This window comes from Eucyclogobius newberryi, unplaced genomic scaffold (assembly GCF_026437365.1).
Source record: "Eucyclogobius newberryi isolate DKJ021-1_F unplaced genomic scaffold, fEucNew1.0.hap1 SCAF_11, whole genome shotgun sequence".
NCBI classification, from domain to species: Eukaryota; Metazoa; Chordata; class Actinopteri; order Gobiiformes; family Gobiidae; genus Eucyclogobius; species Eucyclogobius newberryi.
Genome location: NW_027315735.1, coordinates 31513784 through 31536682, shown reverse-complemented (window position 1 = coordinate 31536682; position 22899 = coordinate 31513784). Strand labels below are relative to the sequence as shown.

The 22899-nt window shown below is 47.8% G+C and overlaps 1 protein-coding gene across 2 annotated transcripts in view; it reads right to left on the bottom strand.

The window, feature by feature from the left end:
- psd2 (pleckstrin and Sec7 domain containing 2) overlaps nt 1-22899 on the bottom strand; it is a 61863-nt gene that overhangs the window by 5536 nt on the left and 33428 nt on the right. Inside the window, exons 2-10 of one of the 2 annotated variants that reach the window (XM_072439906.1) lie at nt 16058-16255; nt 14758-14838; nt 13669-13781; nt 8638-8696; nt 4528-4617; nt 4392-4435; nt 3374-3564; nt 2523-2593; nt 1996-2153 (exon numbers count right to left, since the gene is read on the bottom strand). In XM_072439906.1, coding sequence (XP_072296007.1) covers nt 1996-2153; nt 2523-2593; nt 3374-3564; nt 4392-4435; nt 4528-4617; nt 8638-8696; nt 13669-13781; nt 14758-14838; nt 16058-16255 — 1005 coding nt within the window. Of the gene's footprint in view, nt 1-1995; nt 2154-2522; nt 2594-3373; nt 3565-4391; nt 4436-4527; nt 4619-8635; nt 8697-13668; nt 13782-14757; nt 14839-16057; nt 16256-22899 lie in introns of both variants that reach the window. The other variant, XM_072439907.1, reaches the window with a different exon arrangement.

The window sequence follows — 22899 nt, the reverse complement described above, 5'->3', positions numbered from 1 at the left end:
TTATATTGCTTCGATTAAGAGGATTTCTATGGGACAACAGCAAAATGGAGAGCGTCAGCTGTAGATTTAGTAACGAATCATGAGTTTGATCTCATTTATACATCGCTAACACATAAATACACAGTTTACTAGTACTTTTCTGCACAAATATTAGTTCCTCCTGTGCAGTTGTGGTCGTTTGAGTGCAGTTTACAAGGAGATCCTCATAGTTTTGTCACGCCCTCTTGACAAAAGCCCTGATAATGTCTTGTCCTCCTTCACTACATTCTTCTTCTACTCGTATATTTTCACTATCTTCTCCTCTGAACATGACAAAACATCTCAATTCGGAATCTTAAAGTGCAAATAGAAAGTTTAACTACTCATTTCACAAAGATTTTGCTAAAATTCTTGCTTTGTTTGACCTAGTTGGACTCAGATGTGACAGAAGAAGATCTAATCCCTCGACTGGCGTGTTGATGGCGTGTGGATGGCGTGTGGATGGCGTGTTAATGACGTGTGGATGACGTGTGGATGACGTGTGGATGGCGTGTGGATGACGCGTGGATGACGTGTGGATGGTGCGTGGATGGCGTGTTGATGGCGTGTGGATGGCGTGTTGATGGCGTGTTAATGGCGTGTGGATGGCGTGTGGATGGCGTGTTGATGGCGTGTGGATGGCTGTGGGTGGCGTGTTAATGGCGTGTGGATGGCGTGTGGATGACGTGTTAATGGCGTGTTGATGGCGTGTGGATGACGTGTTAATGGCGTTTTGATGGCGTGTGGATGACGTGTTAATGGCGTGTGGATGGCGTGTTGATGACGTGTTGATGGCGTGTGGATTATGTGTTAATGGCGTGTTGATGGCGTGTGGATGACGTGTGGATGGCGTGTTGATGACGTGTTGATGGCATGTTAATGGCGTGTTGATGACGTGTTGATGGCGTGTTAATGGCGTGTTGATGGCGTGTTAATGGCGTGTGGATGGCGTGTTAATGGTGTGTGGATGGTGTGTTAATGGCGTGTTGATAGCGTGTTGATGGCGTGTTAATGGTGTGTGAATGGCGTGTTAATGGCGTGTTGATGACGTGTTGATGGCGTGTTAATGGTGTGTTGATGGCGTGTTAATGGCGTGTGGATGGCGTGTGGATGGCGTGTTAATGGCGTGTTGATGGCGTGTTGATGGCGTGTTAATGGCGTGTTAATTGTGTGTTAATGGCGTGTGGATGGCGTGTTGATGGCGTGTTAATGGTGTGTTGATGACGTGTTGATGGCGTGTTAATGGCGTGTGGATGGCGTGTGGATGGCGTGTTGATGGCGTGTGGATGGCGTGTTAATGGCGTGTGGATGCTGTGTTGATGGCGTGTGGATGGCGTGTTAATTGCGTGTTAATTGCGTGTGGATGGCGTGTTAATGGCGTGTTAATGGCGTGTTAATGGCGTGTTAATGGTGTGTTGATTGCGTGTTAATGGCGTGTGGATGGCGTGTTGATGGCGTGTGGATGGCGTGTTAATTGTGTGTTAATGGCGTGTGGATGGCGTGTTAATTGTGTGTTAATTGCGTGTTGATGGCGTGTTAATTGCGTGTGGATGACGTGTTGATGGCGTGTGAATGGCGTGTTAATTGCGTGTGGATGGCGTGTGGATGGCGTGTGGATGGCGTGTTAATGGCGTGTGGATGGCGTGTTAATGGCTTGTGGATGGCGTGTTAATTGCGTGTTAATGGCGTGTGGATGGCGTGTTGATGGCGTGTGGATGGCGTGTTAATTGTGTGTTAATGGCGTGTGGATGGCGTGTTAATTGTGTGTTAATTGCGTGTTGATGGCGTGTTAATTGCGTGTGGATGACGTGTTGATGGCGTGTGAATGGCGTGTTAATTGCGTGTGGATGGCGTGTGGATGGCGTGTGGATGGCGTGTTAATGGCGTGTGGATGGCGTGTTAATGGCTTGTGGATGGCGTGTTAATTGCGTGTTAATGGCGTGTGGATGGCATGTGGATGGCGAGGCTGTGACTCACGCCGCCTGCAGCAGGAACACTCTCCAGTCGGACGTCTTGAGCTTCAGGACGTTGGCTTTCTTGCTGTAGTCGGTGGCTCTCGTGGCCAGAGCGTGATGAATCCTCACGGCGTTCCTCAGGTCCACCTCCGAAATGTCCGCGTCCGGTTTGTACTCGTCCTGCAGGGGGGAAGAGGCTGGTCAACATAACAGCGTATATTTAAGTATATTTATGTATATTTAAGTACATTTATGTATATTTATCTTCTACAAAACGACAGAACAGCAGTTAAGTTACTTTTGATCTTGTTGCCGAGGCTTGTGCATGTGTAATGACACTAAAGTCCATTTTAATGATTTGTTCTCAACAACAAATAACTGCCAACAATATTTATTTACTTATTCCTCTTCCAACTAAGACTTAAAATAACCAATACTCTCATTAACATTTGATGGAAAGGCAGTTTTTCTGTTCTTAAAGCCTTAACGATGAAGCTTCACATGTCAGGCAGGTTGAAGCGTCCCCTGGTGTTGGATGTGAGGCGTTACCTTTTGCAGATACAGGATCATCCCTTTTAGAACGGCGTAGAACTTCTTCCAGCCGCGACGCCCTCTTGGAGCTGGAACACAGAGAGACTCGTCAGAAGACTCGTCAGAAGACTCGTCAGAAGACTCGTCAAAAGACTCGTCAAAAGACTCATCAGAAGACTCGTCTGGTCTTTCACGAACACAAAGATTACAAACGAAGACAGTTTTGGTGACACAGTCGTTCAAATCTGGATCTTCTCACAATCTCTCAGGACAAAGCACAACTGTGTAAAAATGATCCTTTTCTGTATTACAAATGTGAATTATTATTAACAATCAACACTTAGTCCACAGTGCGTTGCGACTAGTCGACTATAAAAATGAATCGCGGTCGTAGTTTGATCATTGTAATAGTTATTTGGACTAAACAGACTACCGTATTCTCCACACTATAAGACGCACTGGATTGTAAGACACACTGTCAATGAATGGTATATTTTCCATCATTTTTCATATATAAGGCGCATTAAGTGAAACAAAACCACAAAAAACGCTTTGAGATCAGTAAATACAACCAGAATTAATCCATATATAAGACGCACTGGATTATAAGGCGCAGGACTGTGATTTCTTGAGACAATTAAAGGCTTTTAAGCGCCTTATAGTGCGGTAATACGGTACATAACACATACAAAAGACCTTTAAATAACAAGGAGAGTGTCTATTGTAAATGCTCTCTATCCAGAAGGCTTCAGTCTCCATATTTAAACCTTTATTCGTCTGATAATTCATTTAAAAAGTCTTCAAATCGCTGGACACTTAGTTGCAGCGGTGAAAAGCGTAAGCGGGCGCGCCGTGTGCTCGGGACCCACTGCGTTTGCCGTCCATGTCGGCGTGGCTCTTCCGCGTCAGGACCCCGTGTTTGTACGTGACGGCGTTCAGGAGGATGGGGATGGCGATGAAAGGGTTGCAGCCGTCCGAGATGCGGGCGCCGCGCTTGCCGCCGCCCTCGCACTGCTCCTCCACCAGCTCCGACAGGCTCTTCCTCAGCTCCTCCTCCTCCCTGCAACCGCAACAACAACAACCGTCAAGGTCGCCGACACCGGCCGCGCGCCGAAACACCCGACTTTAAGAAACGCGGATGGCGAGGACTTTTTTAGGCGTTTTTAAGATTCCAGCTCAAATACAGCAAGAAACGAGCGCTAATATTTCAAGAAATGCAATTGTTATTTTTATTTCAGCGGCTCAGGAAGTAGAACCGGCGACCTTCCTGTACATGACGGTTGTGTTATAGCCACGCCTTGAGTTTAGGCCACACACACAGACTGTTCCCACTGTTGATCACATTCGTCCGGGCTTGGGGTTTGTAGGGCTAAAGCTCCAGTATCTAAAGTTCACTTATTACGGCAGGATTTGTATGAAGTCCGAGAGAAACTGTCTGAACATCTGATTTATAGTTTGATGTGAAGGACAAGGCATGAAATGAAGCGCAAAATCGGACACAAAAGTGAGACAAACTAAATCAGGACCGACCGAGCGGTGCAAGAAACGCAGATGGTCGTTTAATATTGTCGACGTAAAGAAGACTCAATCACAGAAGGAAGAGGAAGCAGCACTTTTACTCAAGTGAGAGACTCTTACGCTGGCAAATATATGACTAAAGTAGGAGTAAAAGTATGGTGTCCAAAACCGACTCCGAATAGTACAAAGTCGCCCAAACAAAGCTTCTCCAATAGAAGGTCATCATTATCCAAACATAAGATAATTTAGCCTTTATTTGTCCACATCACAGAGTTACAGATCAATAATAAATACTGATGCGCTTCTCATTAAGTTATGTTGTTGCAAATCACACACAATAAAGAGAAAATCCGTATTGGCCATACTCACACTGCCCACTCCAGCTTTTCATTCTTTATGGAATTATACAAGACCTGTTTGAGGGGAAAAGGCAATTTATTCATCAAATATTTATACTTTAATCGTGTTTTAAATGTGTGAAATGGGTAAACAGTTTGACGTGTACCTTTAATAACTCTTTGGGGAAGTCTTTGCCGTTGTTGAGTCCCTCCAGATTACTGATGAACTGTTGGCACGACATCTTCTTACCGATGTTCTGCACGAATAAAAGAGAGAACGGAATCGATACGAGACAACGCTGCACACGCTAAGGTTTAAAACACACGAGGAAACACAACATTTGCCATTATGTAACATAGCATTATGTTAGCAGCAAATACAGGGTCATTATCTGGAGATGAAGTTTCAAAATGAGGGTCAACGAGTTCAATGAGCACTTTGACATGTGTCCACTGGGGGGCGATGTCACACTGCTCATCTGCTCGTGCTGGATCAACACAAGAGATGATAATGTTCAATTAATGGCAATAATAAATGCATATATGTTGTATTTAAGACTCAAATATATCTGATTATGTTTAATACAGCTTTTATTAACACTAGGGCTGTACAATTAATCACATTTTAATCTTCTGTCAGTCAAAATACAAGGTAAGGAGCAGATTTTAGAAACAAATGTGACTGTTTCTTTGTTTTAAATTGTTATTAAAAGGTCTGTCTCGATTATGCTCAGGAAATACATATAGAAAGACTCTTAGATTTGTTTTTAATGTGATAAAAATTTAAATAAGCTTAAAATCTGAATGGGAGCATGCTCAGGCCTGACATTAACCACCAGGGACAGTTTATGCTCCATTTGAGTTCTTTACATTTGAACTGACAACTGATAATATTAAGTCTCCCGCACCAGAATCAGACAAGAAAAGCTTTGTTACCGTTGTCAGGGAACAAATCCACAAACTAAGAATACACTTGGGTGATAAAGTGCGACATAAAACACTGAATAAAAGTAAAGAACAGTAAACATTCAAACAAGATCAAATGTAAGTCATGGATTAAAAATGTGGTTTACAAAGTATTAGTTGTCCTGCACTTTTAAAATATTGAGTTTTAAAAATCTGATATTGTCAATAAAAAGGATAAACCGTCTAAAAATATTGAGTTCATTAAAAATACTGTAAACTTGTATTGTAGTCTTTCAAATGAAGATACTTATAATGATATATTTTGTCACTCGTGTGGTTATTTCACCGCCTTTGAAGACTTGTACCTCAAATAAGGCATTTTAAGTGTCATTTATGCAAAAACCTAAAGAGCTAAACCAGAGCTAAACCTGAATTAATGTTGAGATAGTTTGAAAAAAACAAAAACTGTTGTATAATGTATGAATGTGTAATCAAAGCTTTCTATTAAAGAGTGTTTGTGTGATTATTGTTGGGTTATTGTTGTACTCACCACCTTTGGGACAGACACAGAGCAGGGCCGGGTTAGCAAAGGAAGCAAAGGAAGCAAAGGTTTAAGGAGAGGAAGGAATCGAGCGCTCAGAGGATATTAGTTCAGAGGAAAAGAATCCCCAGGAAGTGACATTAGCCAAGAACAGCAGAGGTAATTACAACACACGGGCTCAGGATGAGACGTAATGACACGTTTAGTGGTGACGGAGCTGGTTTCTCCAAGTCTGGATGCTTTTATCCATAAACAGATCGAAACCCAGTCCTACAAACTTTACTGGAGCTAAACCAGAGCTAAACCAGAGCTAAACCTGAGCTAGACCTGAGCTAAACCTGAGCTAAACCTGAGCTAAACCAGAGCTAAACCAGGGCTAAACCTGAGCTAGACCTGAGCTAAACCTGAGCTAGACCTGAGCTAGACCTGAGCTAAACCTGAGCTAAACCAGAGATAAACCTGAGATAAACCTGAGCTAAACCTGAGCTAAACCAGAGCTAAAACTGAGCTAAACCTGAGCTAAACCAGAGCTAAACCTGAGCTAAACCAGAGCTAAACCTGAGTTAAACCTGAGCTAAATCTGAGCTAAGCCTGAGCTAAATCTGAGCTAAGCCTGAGCTAAATCTGAGCTAAGCCTGAGCTAAACCAGAGCTAAACCTGAGCTAGACCTGAGCTAAACCTGAGCTAGACCTGAGCTAGACCTGAGCTAAACCTGAGCTAAACCAGAGATAAACCTGAGATAAACCTGAGATAAACCTGAGCTAAACCTGAGCTAAACCAGAGCTAAAACTGAGCTAAACCTGAGCTAAACCAGAGCTAAACCTGAGCTAAACCAGAGCTAAACCTGAGTTAAACCTGAGCTAAATCTGAGCTAAGCCTGAGCTAAATCTGAGCTAAGCCTGAGCTAAATCTGAGCTAAGCCTGAGCTAAACCTGAGCTAAACCAGAGCTAAACCTGAGCTAGACCTGAGCTAAACCTGAGCTAAATCTGAGCTAAACCTGAGCTAAACCAGAGCTAAACCTGAGCTAAACCAGAGCTAAACCAGAGCTAAACCTGAGCTAGACCTGAGCTAAACCAGAGCTAAACCAGAGCTAAACCTGAGCTAAACCAGAGCTAAACCAGAGCTAAACCAGAGCTAGACCTGAGCTAGACTTGAGCTAAACCAGAGCTAAACCTGAGCAAAACCTGAGCTAAACCAGAGCTAAACCAGAGCTAAACCAGAGCTAAACCTGAGCTAAACCTGAGCTAGACCTGAGATAAACCTGAGATAAACCTTAGCTAAACCTGAGCTAAGCCTGAGCTAAACCTGAGATAGACCTGAGCTAAACCAGAGCTAAACCAGAACTAAACCTGAGCTAAACCTGAGCTAAACCTGAGCTAGACCTGAGATAAACCTGAGATAAACCTGAGATAGACCTGAGCTAAACCTGAGCTAAACCTGAGCTAAACCTGAGCTAAACCTGAGCTAAACCAGAGCTAAACCAGAGCTAGACCTGAGCTAGACCTGAGCTAAACCAGAGCTAAACCTGAGCTAAACCTGAGCTAAACCTGAGCTAAACCAGAACTAAACCTGAGCTAAACCTGAGCTAAACCTGAGCTAGACCTGAGATAAACCTGAGATAAACCTGAGATAGACCTGAGCTAAACCTGAGCTAAACCTGAGCTAAACCTGAGCTAAACCAGAGCTAAACCAGAGCTAAACCAGAGCTAAACCTGAGCTAAACCTGAGCTAAACCTGAGCTAAACCTGAGCTAAACCTGAGCTAGACCTGAGATAAACCTGAGATAAACCTTAGCTAAACCTGAGCTAAGCCTGAGCTAAACCTGAGATAGACCTGAGCTAAACCTGAGCTAAACCTGAGCTAGACCTGAGCTAGACCTGAGCTAGACCTGAGCTAAACCTGAGATAAACCTGGACTAAACCAGGACTAAACCAGAACTAAACCAGGACTAAACCAGGACTAAACCAGGACTAAACCAGGACTGGACCAGGACTGAACCAGGATAGAGTTAAACAAATGAAATGCACATTGGTCTCATGTGGCTCAGAACACAGCAGTGCTCCAGTTTGTACAGAGTTTTCAAGAAGAGACAGAAACGGGTCAGAAAATGGGACATAAGAAAGAGAAAAAGAAAAAGACAAAGAAGAGAAAAAGAGAGAAAGAGAGAGAAAGAAAGAGAGAGAAAAAAAGAGAGAGAGAACTAGACGAGCATTAAAAGAGACTCTTTCACTCTTTCTTTCTCTCTCAAGTTTTTCTCTCCTTTTCTCTTTTTTACAGTATAGTGTAAAACACATACTTTGACGATGTACAACAACAGTAGGGGGCGGTAAATGCACCGCCATTAAAAGCAACACAACAACAACAACAACAAAAAATAAAAGAGCGGTTTAACATGTGAAAGGCGATGAAGTAGAGACAGACATTCAGAACAAGTTAAAGGTGCACTGTGTCACTTTTCTGACCTCCGAGTTACTGCTGTTTTTACAGGTTTGTGTTTACAGGCGTTTTATTGGTTTGTAGCTGTCATACAACCTCAAAAAGAGCTGTACTCCAGTGAGTGTGCAGCGGTGCAGACATTCCCCACAATGCATTGCACTCGTTTTCTCACTTGCCTTTAATGAAGCCGTGTTTCCCACAGATTTAACTAACGTGGCATTTGAATCCCTTAACTCATAAACTGTGGATTATAAATGTCGCTTATTGCCTATATTTAATCTTTACACCATCATTCTTGTCCTGAACTGTCAAGTTTGAATGTGTTTTTATGGAAATACAGAGGGAAACAGTCCCGTTTTATCACTCTGAACCGCTGATGAATGAAGCACATACGTGTCCGTGGAGGTCCGTGTTGAGCAGCATCAAAGCACAGGTCAAAGTGTGGGCTCCGTCTGAAACCACAACATTCAAACGTCAGGGTCATACAGTAAATCCGGAGGCGTGTTTAGGTGTGTGGAGGCGTTTGGAGTTGTATGGAGGCGTGTGGAAGCGTGTGGAGTTGTATGGAGGCATGTGGAAGCGTGTTTAGGTGTGTTTATGTGTGTGGAGGCGTGTGTGGAGGCATGTGGAGGCATGGTTAGGTGTGAGGAGGCGTGTGGAGGTGTGTTTAGGTGTGTGGAGGCGTGTGGAGGCGTTTGGAGTTGTTTGGAGGCGTGTGGAAGCGTGTTTAGGTGTGTTTAGGTGTGTGGAGGCGTGTGTGGAGGCATGTGGAGGCGTGGTTAGGTGTGAGGAGGCGTGTGGAGGCGTGTGGAGTTGTATGGAGGCGTGTGGAGGCGTGTTTAGGTGTGTGGAGGCGTGTGTGGAGGCATGTGGAGGCGTGGTTAGGTGTGTGGAGGTGTGTGGTGTGTGGAGGCGTGTGGAGGCGTGTGGAGGCGTGTGGAGGTGTATAGAGGTGTATAGAGGCGTGTGGAGGCGTGTGTGGTGTGTGGAGGCGTGTGTGGAGGTGTGTGGAGGCATGTGGAGGCATGTTTAGGCGTGTTTAGGCGTGTGGAGGCGTGTGTGGAGGCATGTTTAGGCGTGTTTAGGCGTGTGGAGGCGTGTCTGGAGGCGTGTGGAGGCGTGTGGAGGTGTGTGGAGGCGTGTGGAGGCGTGTCTGGAGGTGTGTGGAGGCGTGTGGAGGCGTGTCTGGAGGTGTGTGGAGGCGTGTGGAGGCGTGTCTGGAGGTGTGTGGAGGCGTGTCTGGAGGCGTGTGGAGGCGTGTCTGGAGGCGTGTGGAGGCGTGTGGAGGCGTGTGGAGGTGTGTGGAGGCGTGTGGAGGCGTGTCTGGAGGCGTGTGGAGGCGTGTGGAGGCGTGTCTGGAGGCGTGTGGAGGCGTGTGGAGGCGTGTGGAGGCGTGTGGAGGCGTGTGGAGGCGTGTCTGGAGGCGTGTGGAGGCGTGTGGAGGCGTGTGGAGGCGTGTCTGGAGGCGTGTGGATGCGTGTGGAGGCGTGTCTGGAGGCGTGTGGAGGCGTGTGGAGGCGTGTCTGGAGGCGTGTCTGGAGGCGTGTGGAGGCGTGTGGAGGCGTGTCTGGAGGCGTGTGGAGGCGTGTGGAGGCATGTCTGGAGGCGTGTGGATGCGTGTGGAGGCGTGTGGAGGCGTGTCTGGAGGCGTGTGGAGGCGTGTCTGGAGGCGTGTGGAGGCGTGTCTGGAGGCGTGTGGATGCGTGTGGAGGCGTATGGAGGCGTGTCTGGAGGCGTGTGGAGGCGTGTGGAGGCGTGTGGAGGCGTGTCTGGAGGCGTGTGGAGGCGTGTGGAGGTGTGTGGAGGCGTGTGGAGGCGTGTCTGGAGGCGTGTGGAGGCGTGTCTGGAGGCGTGTCTGGAGGCGTGTGGAGGCGTGTGGAGGCGTGTGGAGGCGTGTGGAGGCGTGTGGAGGTGTGTGGAGGCGTGTGGAGGCGTGTCTGGAGGCGTGTGGAGGCGTGTGGAGGCGTGTCTGGAGGCGTGTGGAGGCGTGTGGAGGCGTGTGGAGGTGTGTGGAGGCGTGTCTGGAGGCGTGTGGAGGCGTGTGGAGGCGTGTGGAGGCGTGTGGAGGCGTGTGGAGGCGTGTCTGGAGGCGTGTGGAGGCGTGTGGAGGCGTGTTTAGGTGTGTGGAGGCGTTTGGAGTTGTATGGAGGCGTGTGGAAGCGTGTGGAGTTGTATGGAGGCATGTGGAAGCGTGTTTAGGTGTGTTTATGTGTGTGGAGGTGTGTGTGGAGGCATGTGGAGGCATGGTTAGGTGTGAGGAGGCGTGTGGAGGTGTGTTTAGGTGTGTGGAGGCGTGTGGAGGCGTTTGGAGTTTTTTGGAGGCGTGTGGAAGCGTGTTTAGGTGTGTTTAGGTGTGTGGAGGCGTGTGTGGAGGCATGTGGAGGCGTGGTTAGGTGTGAGGAGGCGTGTGGAGGCGTGTGGAGTTGTATGGAGGCGTGTGGAGGCGTGTTTAGGTGTGTGGAGGCGTGTGTGGAGGCATGTGGAGGCGTGGTTAGGTGTGTGGAGGTGTGTGGTGTGTGGAGGCGTGTGGAGGCGTGTGGAGGCGTGTGGAGGTGTATAGAGGTGTATAGAGGCGTGTGGAGGCGTGTGTGGTGTGTGGAGGCGTGTGTGGAGGTGTGTGGAGGCATGTGGAGGCATGTTTAGGCGTGTTTAGGCGTGTGGAGGCGTGTGTGGAGGCATGTTTAGGCGTGTTTAGGCGTGTGGAGGCGTGTCTGGAGGCGTGTGGAGGCGTGTGGAGGTGTGTGGAGGCGTGTGGAGGCGTGTCTGGAGGTGTGTGGAGGCGTGTGGAGGCGTGTCTGGAGGTGTGTGGAGGCGTGTGGAGGCGTGTCTGGAGGTGTGTGGAGGCGTGTCTGGAGGCGTGTGGAGGCGTGTCTGGAGGCGTGTGGAGGCGTGTGGAGGCGTGTGGAGGCGTGTCTGGAGGCGTGTGGAGGCGTGTGGAGGCGTGTCTGGAGGCGTGTGGAGGCGTGTGGAGGCGTGTGGAGGCGTGTGGAGGCGTGTGGAGGCGTGTCTGGAGGCGTGTGGAGGCGTGTGGAGGCGTGTGGAGGCGTGTCTGGAGGCGTGTGGATGCGTGTGGAGGCGTGTCTGGAGGCGTGTGGAGGCGTGTGGAGGCGTGTCTAGAGGCGTGTCTGGAGGCGTGTGGAGGCGTGTGGAGGCGTGTCTGGAGGCGTGTGGAGGCGTGTGGAGGCATGTCTGGAGGCGTGTGGATGCGTGTGGAGGCGTGTGGAGGCGTGTCTGGAGGCGTGTGGAGGCGTGTCTGGAGGCGTGTGGAGGCGTGTCTGGAGGCGTGTGGATGCGTGTGGAGGCGTATGGAGGCGTGTCTGGAGGCGTGTGGAGGCGTGTGGAGGCGTGTGGAGGCGTGTGGAGGCGTGTCTGGAGGCGTGTGGAGGCGTGTGGAGGTGTGTGGAGGCGTGTGGAGGCGTGTCTGGAGGCGTGTGGAGGCGTGTCTGGAGGCGTGTCTGGAGGCGTGTGGAGGCGTGTGGAGGCGTGTGGAGGCGTGTGGAGGCGTGTGGAGGTGTGTGGAGGCGTGTGGAGGCGTGTCTGGAGGCGTGTGGAGGCGTGTGGAGGCGTGTCTGGAGGCGTGTGGAGGCGTGTGGAGGCGTGTGGAGGTGTGTGGAGGCGTGTCTGGAGGCGTGTGGAGGCGTGTGGAGGCGTGTGGAGGCGTGTGGAGGCGTGTGGAGGCGTGTCTGGAGGCGTGTGGAGGCGTGTGGAGGCGTGTGGAGGCGTGTCTGGAGGCGTGTGGAGGCGTTTGGATGCGTGTGGAGGCGTGTCTGGAGGCGTGTGGAGGCGTGTCTGGAGGCGTGTGGAGGCGTGTGGAGGCGTGTGGAGGCGTGTCTGGAGGCGTCTGGATGCGTGTGGAGGCGTGTCTGGAGGCGTGTCTGGAGGCGTGTGGAGGCGTGTCTGGAGGCGTGTGGAGGCGTGTGGAGGCGTGTCTGGAGGCATGTGGATGCGTGTGGAGGCGTGTGGAGGCATGTCTGGAGGCATGTGGATGCGTGTGGAGGCGTGTGGAGGCGTGTCTGGAGGCGTGTGGAGGCGTGTCTGGAGGCGTGTGGATGCGTGTGGAGGCGTGTGGAGGCGTGTGGAGGCGTGTCTGGAGGCGTGTGGAGGTGTGTGGAGGCGTGTGGAGGCGTGTCTGGAGGCGTGTGGAGGCGTGTCTGGAGGCGTGTGGAGGCGTGTGGAGGCGTGTGGAGGTGTGTGGAGGCGTGTCTGGAGGCGTGTGGAGGCGTGTGGAGGTGTGTGGAGGCGTGTGGAGGCGTGTCTGGAGGCGTGTGGAGGCGTGTGGAGGCGTGTGGAGGTGTGTGGAGGCGTGTGGAGGCGTGTCTGGAGGCGTGTGGAGGCGTGTGGAGGTGTGTGGAGGCGTGTGGTGGCGTGTGGAGGCGTGTGGAGGCGTGTGGAGGTGTGTGGAGGCGTGTGGAGGCGTGTGTGGAGGCGTGTGGAGGCGTGTCTGGAGGCGTGTGGAGGCGTGTCTGGAGGCGTGTGGAGGCATGTGGAGGTGTGTGGAGACGTGTGGAGGCGTGTCTGGAGGCGTGTGGAGGCGTGTGGAGGCGTGTGGAGGCGTGTGGAGGTGTGTGGAGGCGTGTGGAGGCGTGTGGAGGCGTGTGGAGGCATGTGGAGGTGTGTGGAGACGTGTGGAGGCGTGTCTGGAGGCGTGTGGAGGCGTGTGGAGGCGTGTGGAGGCGTGTCTGGAGGCGTGTGGAGGCGTGTGGAGGCGTGTGGAGGCGTGTGGAGGTGTGTGGAGGCGTGTGGAGGCGTGTGGAGGCGTGTGGAGGCATGTGGAGGTGTGTGGAGACGTGTGGAGGCGTGTCTGGAGGCGTGTGGAGGCGTGTGGAGGCGTGTGGAGGCGTGTCTGGAGGCGTGTGGAGGCGTGTGGAGGCATGTGGAGGCGTGTGGAGGCGTGTGGAGGTGTGTGGAGACGTGTGGAGGCGTGTCTGGAGGCGTGTGGAGGCGTGTGGAGGCGTGTGGAGGCGTGTGGAGGCGTGTGGAGGCGTGTGGAGGCGTGTCTGGAGGCGTGTGGAGGCGTGTGGAGGCGTGTGGAGGCGTGTGGAGGCGTGTGGAGGCGTGTCTGGAGGCGTGTGGAGGCGTGTGGAGGCGTGTGGAGGCGTGTGGAGGCGTGTGGAGGCGTGTCTGGAGGCGTGTGGAGACGTGTGGAGGCGTGTGGAGGCGTGTGGAGGTGTGTGGAGGCGTGTGGAGGCGTGTCTGGAGGCGTGTGGAGGCGTGTGGAGGCGTGTGGAGGCGTGTGGAGGCGTGTCTGGAGGCGTGTGGAGGCGTGTGGAGGCGTGTGGAGGCGTGTCTGGAGGCGTGTGGAGACGTGTGGAGGCGTGTGGAGGCGTGTGGAGGTGTGTGGAGGCGTGTGGAGGCGTGTCTGGAGGCGTGTGGAGGCGTGTGGAGGCGTGTGGAGGCGTGTGGAGGCGTGTCTGGAGGCGTGACCTTGTGACGAGGGCGTCTGTGGGTTACAGTGGCAGAAGCGTTTGGAGAAATGGACCAGGACGCGCTCTCTCTCCTGAGTCTCGCCCATCAGAGGAAACGCCTTCAGGAAGTTCCTACGAAACAGGACGAGACTCAAACCACCGATGACAGAAAACGCCCCATAGCAACGCCCCATAGCAACAGCGACTGGAAGCATCACAACATGGGTGTCCAAACTGTGGTCCGGGGGCTACTGGACATGACGGGTGGGACGTCCCATTTCACTAAATCGTAGTGAACACATTTATATTTCAGACATTTATATTATATTCATAATTAGACATGAGCACAAATGTAGAGGTAATTCCACAACTGTTACCTAGCAACCATGCTGTAAACAAGAGCCAATCCATATCAATTATATATAGCCTTATAAAAGTTATATATAACACTATAAAAGTGTGTAAACTGTCTCGTCGCACATTGATGACATCACAGAAGGATTCTGTTTTAGAACTCAGCTCTACTTCCTGTCATTTTTCAAAATATAATCACATTTTGGATTGAATTCCTCATTTTTCCTCATGTTAGACTCAGTTTAATCTCCTTTAGGCCGTGTTTACTCCTAGTTGAGTCATGATGTAGCTCAGGTTTAGCGCTGGTGGTATTTGGATGCTATATATTTTCTTGTTTGAGAACGTACGGCCCTGGACTGGCCCCTGTGGCCCCTGGGGAATAAACGTTTGGACACCACTGCATTAGAACATAATTAACATAAAACAAAACTCATTTAAATGTGTCACATTCTGTGTCCTTCACGTAGCATCTGAACAGCTCTGTGTGAATAAAGAGCTCAAACAGAACGAGATGTCACTAAATACTCTTTAGATCGATAAAGGTGCACAATCCAAACATGGCAGGTTTTATTCATTATGCTCGTTTTTTTTTACTTCGATCCAAAAAACACTGTTATTGACTAAATCCATCATGTTTTTGTCGGCTCAGAGATGCACAAGGTTTAACATGTTTTATTGACTCTTCTTAAGCTTTGAACAAAATGACAAGAAACAGAAACACGAGAAAGACACGAAACGAGTAAAGCAAACAAACCTGAGGGCCCGGTCCAGAGAGAGGCCCCCGAAGTCAAAGAAGCTCAGGTACTCTGACGCCACCAGCTGGCTGAAGTCATTACTGCAGGCACAAGACAGAGAGTCACAAAGGGAACGTTGAATTAAGATATTGGCCTAAACTATTGAAATAAAGAGTCAAAATCTAAAATGTGATACAATATTAACATTTCAACTCAATTTAAATGTTAAGGAAAATCTTGACACTCTATTTTGATACTTTTTAATGCCTGGGTGTGACAGAAGAATACAGACGCCATCTTTGTCTTTAGATCTGATGATAATTAGTTTTCTCCTTTCACAACTAGAGATAAAGAGAAGGAGCTCCACCCGTCGCTCATAAACACTGACGAGAGCGTAAACGTGAACTCTTCCACCTCAAAGCAACAAACAACAATTAACTCTGGGATTTTACAAAGAGTTTACCAAATAAAGCAGAAGCCACGAAAGGAGAGGTCGACTCAGAGACGAGACACTCTTTACGGCTTTAATGACTTCACGTACAATCTGAACGTGTGTTTTTACTGTTTGAAGTGTTGAGTCACAGCACGATGGGCCAATATGAAATAAACCTTCACTTATAAATAAAGAATAACAGCGTGTTTGTGTGGAATATGAAATAATTTGTGGCACGAGTGTGTGAACATACAGCAATATTTTAGGCCTTTTTTTCGTTTATTTTTTTTAATAATCTGTGAAAAAAATTAATAAAGAAAGAAAATCACACAATATCGGCGCTGGTATCGCAGAAAATCGTTCGATATTGGTCGATACGGAGCCGATATATCGCACATAAAATCCATGTGAAAATGTGAAAATAATGTATCGACTTTATATTTCTTACACGTTGTCATTACAAAAGCAAAAAGTGAACTCTAAACATGTTATTGGTTTAAAGAAATGACTGTAAATTTGCTTTAAGCGCTGGACAATTTTGGAAAAAGACCTAGAAGAATGAAAAATGAACTCAACCAAAAACAAGAATACAGTTTAAGAATGACATGTATGTAAGCTGTAGATGTACGTTCTATACCACATACAACAGCATATTATTGTAATGTTTGCAGAGGAAATAATGTCTCATAAATAACTGCGCAATTGTCTTGATTCTCCCATTTTGTGAAAAGAAAATATGAAGTGAATGTATCTATTTATTGAACTTATTTCCCCATTAATAGCCACATGAACCGTTCCCTCTCTATCCCGGGTTCCAGCTGTTTGAAGGTGCCATTTTGAGGCCTTTTCACCACCACTCCTCAGATGTGCCCGTCTCTGCCACTCACTTCTTGCCCAGGTGTCGTGCCACGTCGCAGCGCTTGAAGCCCTCCAGGTGGTACAGGCGCTTGGCGAGTCGCCGGGCGGCCTCTGTGTCCACGCGGCAACCGTTTGCCAAAGTGTCGGTGCTTCCTCGCTCCAGCCGCGCCGCGCTGCCCAGGTCGCAGTCCTCCGGCTCGGACGGCACGTCGGACAGGTCAGCGTCGCTGTGGAGAGAGAGACGGAGGTGAGTGAACGCAGCGTCGGCATGGAAACACGGATGAACTCTCCTGGTTTAAGCCTGCGCTGGAATAGTCCTGGTTTAGTCCTGGTTTAGTCCTGGTTTAGTCCTGGTTTAGTCCTGGTTTGGTCCTGGTTTGGTCCTGGTTTAGTCTTGGTTTAGTCCTGTTTTTTGTCCTGGTTTAGTCTTGGTTTAGTCTTGGTTTGGTCCTGGTTTGGTCTTGGTTTGGTCCTGTTTTTTGTTCTGGTTTAGTCTTGGTTTGGCCCTGCTTTGGTCTTGGTTGGTCTTGGTTTGGTCCTGGTTTGGTCCTGGTTTGGTCCTGGTTTGATCTTGGTTTAGTCTTGGTCTGGTCTTGGTTTAGTCCTGGTTTGGTCTTGGTTTAGTCCTGGTTTTGTCTTGGTTTGGTCCTGGTTTGGTCCTGGTATGGTCCTGGTTTGATCTTGGTTTAGTCTTGGTCTGGTCTTGGTTTAGTCCTGGTTTGGTCTTGGTTTAGTCCTGGTTTTGTCTTGGTCCTGGTTTGGTCTTGGTTTGGTCCTGGTTTGGTTTTGTTTTGGTCTTGGTTTGGTCTTGTTTTGGTCCTAGTTTAGTCTTTGTTTAGTCCTAGTTTGGTCTTGGTTTGGCCCTGGTTTAGTCCTGGTTTAGTCCTGGTTTAGTCCTGGTTTGGTCCTGGTTTGGTCCTGGTTTAGTCTTGGTTTAGTCCTGTTTTTTGTCCTGGTTTAGTCTTGGTTTAGTCTTGGTTTGGTCCTGGTTTGGTCTTGGTTTGGTCCTGTTTTTTGTTCTGGTTTAGTCTTGGTTTGGCCCTGCTTTGGTCTTGGTTGGTCTTGGTTTGGTCCTGGTTTGGTCCTGGTTTGGTCCTGGTTTGATCTTGGTTTAGTCTTGGTCTGGTCTTGGTTTAGTCCTGGTTTGGTCTTGGTTTAGTCCTGGTTTTGTCTTGGTTTGGTCCTGGTTTGGTCCTGGTTTGGTCCTGGTTTGATCTTGGTTTAGTCTTGGTCTGGTCTTGGTTTAGTCCTGGTTTGGTCTTGGTTTAGTCCTGGTTTTGTCTTGGTCCTGGTTTGGTCTTGGTTTGGTCCTGGTTTGGTTTTGTTTTGGTCTTGGTTTGGTCTTGTTTTGGTCCTAGTTTAGTCTTTGTTTAGTCCTAGTTTGGTCTTGGTTTGGCCCTGGTTTAGTCCTGGTTTAGTCCTGGTTTAGTCTTAGTTTGGCGTTACAGTTTGGCCTGTATCCAACACCTACAGACCAGACACTGGGACTGGAGACAGGAGTTTAGAGACAGATTAAGTTGCAAAACATTTCAAATAGTGGAAGGTTGTTTCTCAAACACGAGTCCCAGAGGTGGAAAGGCTGTTATTGTATGAATACAAAGTATTAATAATAGTTTATGTATTTGTTTTAATTCAAAGCTGTTTTTATGTAGTTTGAGTTGAGGAAAATACTGGTTTAGATCTGGTTAAGTCCTTGACCATAGTCAAAGGTGCACTACGTAACCACCCGCTTGTCTACACAGAGTCTTATAATGCCAGACTGTGAAACTTTCAAGACAAGACTATAACATCTCCATGGAAACCAGCACTTTGCCATAAAAGTTACATCACGCATCTTTAAAACAACGTCTCAGTCAGTAAGCTTGGTTTGCCTCGAATTTGGACAATAACTGGTCTTTAGTCTTGATTGTCCTGAGCCAGGTTTAGTCCTGACGTAGACCTGGTTTAGACCTGACGTAGACCTGGTTTAGTCCTGACGTGGACCTGGTTTAGTCCTGACGTAGACCTGGTTTAGACCTGACGTAGACCTGGTTTAGTCCTGACGTGGACCTGGTTTAGTCCTGACGTAGACCTGGTTTAGACCTGACGTAGACCTGGTTTAGACCTGACGTAGACCTGGTTTAGTCCTGACGTGGACCTGGTTTAGTCCTGACGTAGACCTGGTTTAGACCTGACGTAGACCTGGTTTAGTCCTGACGTAGACCTGGTTTAGTCCTGACGTAGACCAGGTTTAGTCCTGACGTAGACCTGGTTTAGACCTGACGTAGACCAGGTTTAGTCCTGACGTAGACCTGGTTTAGTCCTGACGTAGACCTGGTTTAGACCTGACGTAGACCAGGTTTAGTCCTGACGTAGACCTGGTTTAGTCCTGACGTAGACCAGGTTTAGTCCTGACGTAGACCTGGTTTAGTCCTGACGTAGACCAGGTTTAGTCCTGACGTAGACCTGGTTTAGTCCTGACGTAGACCTGGTTTAGTCCTGACGTAGACCAGGTTTAGTCCTGACGTAGACCTGGTTTAGTCCTGACGTGGACCTGGTTTAGTCCTGACGTAGACCTGGTTTAGTCCTGACGTAGACCTGGTTTAGTCCTGACGTAGACCTGGTTTAGTCCTGACGTGGAACTGGTTTAGTCCTGACGTAGACCAGGTTTAGTCCTGACGTAGACCTGGTTTAGTCCTGACGTAGACCTGGTGTAGTCCTGACGTGGACCTGGTTTAGTCCTGACGTAGACCTGGTTTAGTCCTGACGTAGACCTGGTTTAGTCCTGACGTAGATCTGGTTTGGCCCTGACTAGACCTGGTTTAGTCCTGGTTTGGCCCTGACATAGACCTGGTTTGGCCCTGGTTTAGACCTGGTTTGGCCCTGACGTAGACCTGGTTTAGTCCTGACATAGACCTGGTTTAGACCTGGTTTGGCCCTGACGTAGACCTGGTTTGGCCCTGACGTAGACCTGGTTTGGCCCTGACGTAGACCTGGTTTGGCCCTGACGTAGACCTGGTTTAGTCCTGACGTAGACCTGGTTTAGTCCTGACATAGACCTGGTTTAGACCTGGTTTAGTCCTGATGTAGACCTGGTTTAGACCTGGTTTGGCCCTGACGTAGACCTGGTTTGGCCCTGACGTAGACCTGGTTTGGCCCTGACGTAGACCTGGTTTGGCCCTGACGTAGACCTGGTTTAGTCCTGTTCTAGTACTTTTAGTCCAGGTTTGTTACTGTGTTTCCTCCAGTTTGGTCTCATTTCTGATTGGACGTGCGTGTTCGTCCTCAGGCCACATTTTGGTCGATGAAAAACAAAACTTGAACCGCGGATGGAAATGGCCTTTGGCGCGACCCAGTTTCAGTCCTCGCTCGTGGTCTAAATCCCAGGCTAAACTGGACTAATCTGACTGTTGACCTCTGGCACCGTGAGACAATGAGACGTGTGACTGTCCACTCTTCCTCTGACGCGAGCTCGGAGCGGGATTTGAGGACGTTCTCTTTTAAAAGGTTATTACAGGTGTATCATCGCTTAAAATAGAAGGAGCTTCCATTTCCTCAGGCCAAAAACACTTCACATTATAAAGTATTTGAAGTTTACAGTAGATTAGATAAATTTCCACCGTCGCACCAACGTCCTCAATGTTACTTTTAAACAAATATAATGTAATTTTCAACGCAAAACAACTTTCATATTTACATGTGGTTTCATTCAATAATCTGTAATAATCTGATCTATTCAATAAAGGTCTATTTTGTCCAAACATATTCATTATTCCTCCTCTGTAAATGTGGCCAATATCTGCCAGGAACCACAAGATTCATCTCAGTCTAATCACAATCACAATCAGGAAAGGAAAATCGCAAACGACAGCAATTTATTATAATGATAAAGGGAAATGTGATGCAGCTCTGTGTTTTCCATTTCAACAACAAACTTAATAAAGATGGTGGGAAATGCCTGTTCTCCAATGGAAACTGTGAAATGCATTATAATAAAGACAAAAGATCTTACCGCAATCACAATTTGGGAAAAAGATCTCATTTTCTGACATCTATTGGGACTGCGATCAGCGCTTTATGTTTTAATAATAGTATTCTGTTCAAAGTTCACGTTTAAACACGTCCAGGATCGACAAAAAGACTGAAATATGAACCGAAACTAACACTACCAAGAATCACAAGTATTTCACGTGTTTGTACGGCTCCGAACGACAGGGTTTCGCAGTGTTTAATGTAGAAAAAGACAGGCCAGTTTGTCATTCGTGGAGGAAAAGATGGCACTTGAAAAATGGCCGCCTTTGAGATTTGCTAATTACATTCATTATAATCTCACGGCTCTAATCACAGTTTCATATGTTTCTCTCATTATTCAGACACTCGCACTAATTCAGCTACGTGTACTTGACAAACCTTTGAATAAAATAAAACTCACGTGTGAGTAAAATCTACACGTGACACAAGCTTTACGATGACAATATTAAAGGATTTGAACGTTTTGAGTTTTTTTTTTGTGGTCTATCCTTTAAAAAATAACAGATTTGACAAACTCACTTCAAATAATCTTCTTTTAACCTGCTGCTTCTTGTTGTTTCATTGGTGTTTTTGTCTGTCCTGAAGCGGGACGTCAAAATTAATGGCCATTTGACGGATCCACTGACTTTGGAACGAGGGGCGAGACAGGGTTGTGCCTGGTCCCCCCTCCTGTTCGCTTTGTATTTGGAACCACCGACCCAACATTATTAGACAATCAGAAAAAATTAATGGTGTTACAATTCACGGGATGGAAGATAAACTCAAAACACTTCAGCCCAATACATTAAACGTCCATCCACATTTATAAATCACATCATTATGGAACTTGTCTATCCTGCGACCAGAGGATGCACTTTAGCCTCACCGGAGAGTTTGAGAAAGAATGACACGTGAAACAATCGACTGCGACTTTGATCTCGGCTCCGTCTGACAATGTTCCGTTTGTGTTTGAAACCACGGCGATGTTAAAGCTGACGATGGCGCGCTCCTCGTTGTGGCTGACACTTACATAACAGAGCTCCGGGCTGTATCTGTCTCAGGGCATTTCTCCGCTCGAGCCGTTTGAGGAAAAAGACAATTCCTCGACGAGCTTCAGGAACATTTTAGTATTTCAGTCACATGAAAAAGCCAAAGGGTGAAACAATTGTGAACTGGAAGTCACGTGTCATAGAAATAACACTTAACATACATGTTCCTTAAAGCTCGATATAACACAGGACGACATTCTTCAAGTCTATTGTATGATAAAGGCATTATTATTACTCTATTACGCTCTACAAAACTGTCAAAAATGTTGAAATGATGTTAAAATATCATCTAAAACATAACATAAACATATTTTTTTTTTTCAAATTTAACTAAAATAATAATACCGTATTTTCTGGACTATAAGTTGCACCTTTTTTCATAGTTTTGGCCGGGGTGCAACTTCTACTTATATTTATACTTATACTCCAGAGCGACTTATATGTGATATTATCTGTTATTTTCACACTTGTAACTGCATTTCATACTCCAGTGCAACTTATATGTTTTTTTTGTCTCTATTATGCATTTTTTGGCTGGTGCGACTTATAGTCCAGAAAATACAGTAGGTTTGTCTTGTTATAATCACAGAGTTTAGCTGGAGAAAGGCAATTTTTGATCAAAGTATAGACTAAGAATAATGCCGTGGTCAGCATTAACCACGTATGTCTAAAGATAATAAAGTAGGATTTCTTTAGCTTATCGTCACCGACCGGAAGTTTGTAGATTGTGATTTCCCAGTCAGTAACAAATCTGCGTCAAAAGTCAATCTGCTCTACCAATATCTTTAACGCTTTACCGTTTATTTAAAGTTGAACCCAAGTATGAGCCCAACGTTCAAGAAATCACAACGCTTAACTGTTAATAAACCTCCAGATCAACTGACTTTAGAGTAAAATGGAACGTGTTTTAAGCGTCTTTATCCAGAAATAACTGAGGAACTACGGCCGACAGAGAACATTTGAACAGCTTCTGGCACTTTAAATAATACAGATATGTACGACCAGCACGTTTGGTGAACGACACGAGCCGGGGAAGGACACGGACGTCAAAATAGTCGGTGCAAATGTTGGACACAGACTCTGCAGTGCTCCGTTCCACCCGTAAACGCCATCATTTCCTGTTCCTGTGCCGTGCCTCGTCAGCGCTGACCGCAGATGATTCAAATGCTTCTCTTAATCTGATCAGCACAATCACATTAGCTCCACGGATTTAATACGTTTTGCACTGTTTACGCAGGATTAGAGGTCGCCCCGGAGACGGCGGAAAAAGCCAGACATCGGACATTACCCACGGCATTATTCAAGTCTGAATTATTAAGGGGAAAATAACTTAATTTACAGCAGCGGATTCGGACAAACAACAGCGGGGAATGAATAAGTAATCGTGAGAAAATGAAACAAATGAAGGCTGAAAGGTTCGTTTTAGTCAAGTTCAACGGACGCAAATATCTCACGGGTTTTGTGACGTATAAACCCGGCTAACGCTGCGTCCCGGTCGGACCTTCGAAGAGACGTGTTCCAGCGTCAAGTCGAGAAAAAACTATGAGCGATACGTAACAGAGCGTGACCTGTGACAACTCAAACCAAGCAATAAAACCCAAGAAGCAGCTCAGATCACTGCGTTTGTTGTCATTAGCGCAGCGTAGACGTTAGCAACATTAGCGCGACGCCGCATTTCTAACGGCAGAGGCTCGACGGCAGCGCGGGAGCAGGTTCACAGACAGCAGGGGGCAGTAGAGAGAGGCTAAAGAGGAAACAACACCAGTACTATCCATATTTGAACTGGAATTTAGCCACTTTATCCAAACGCAGGGGGCAGCCATGTTGGATTG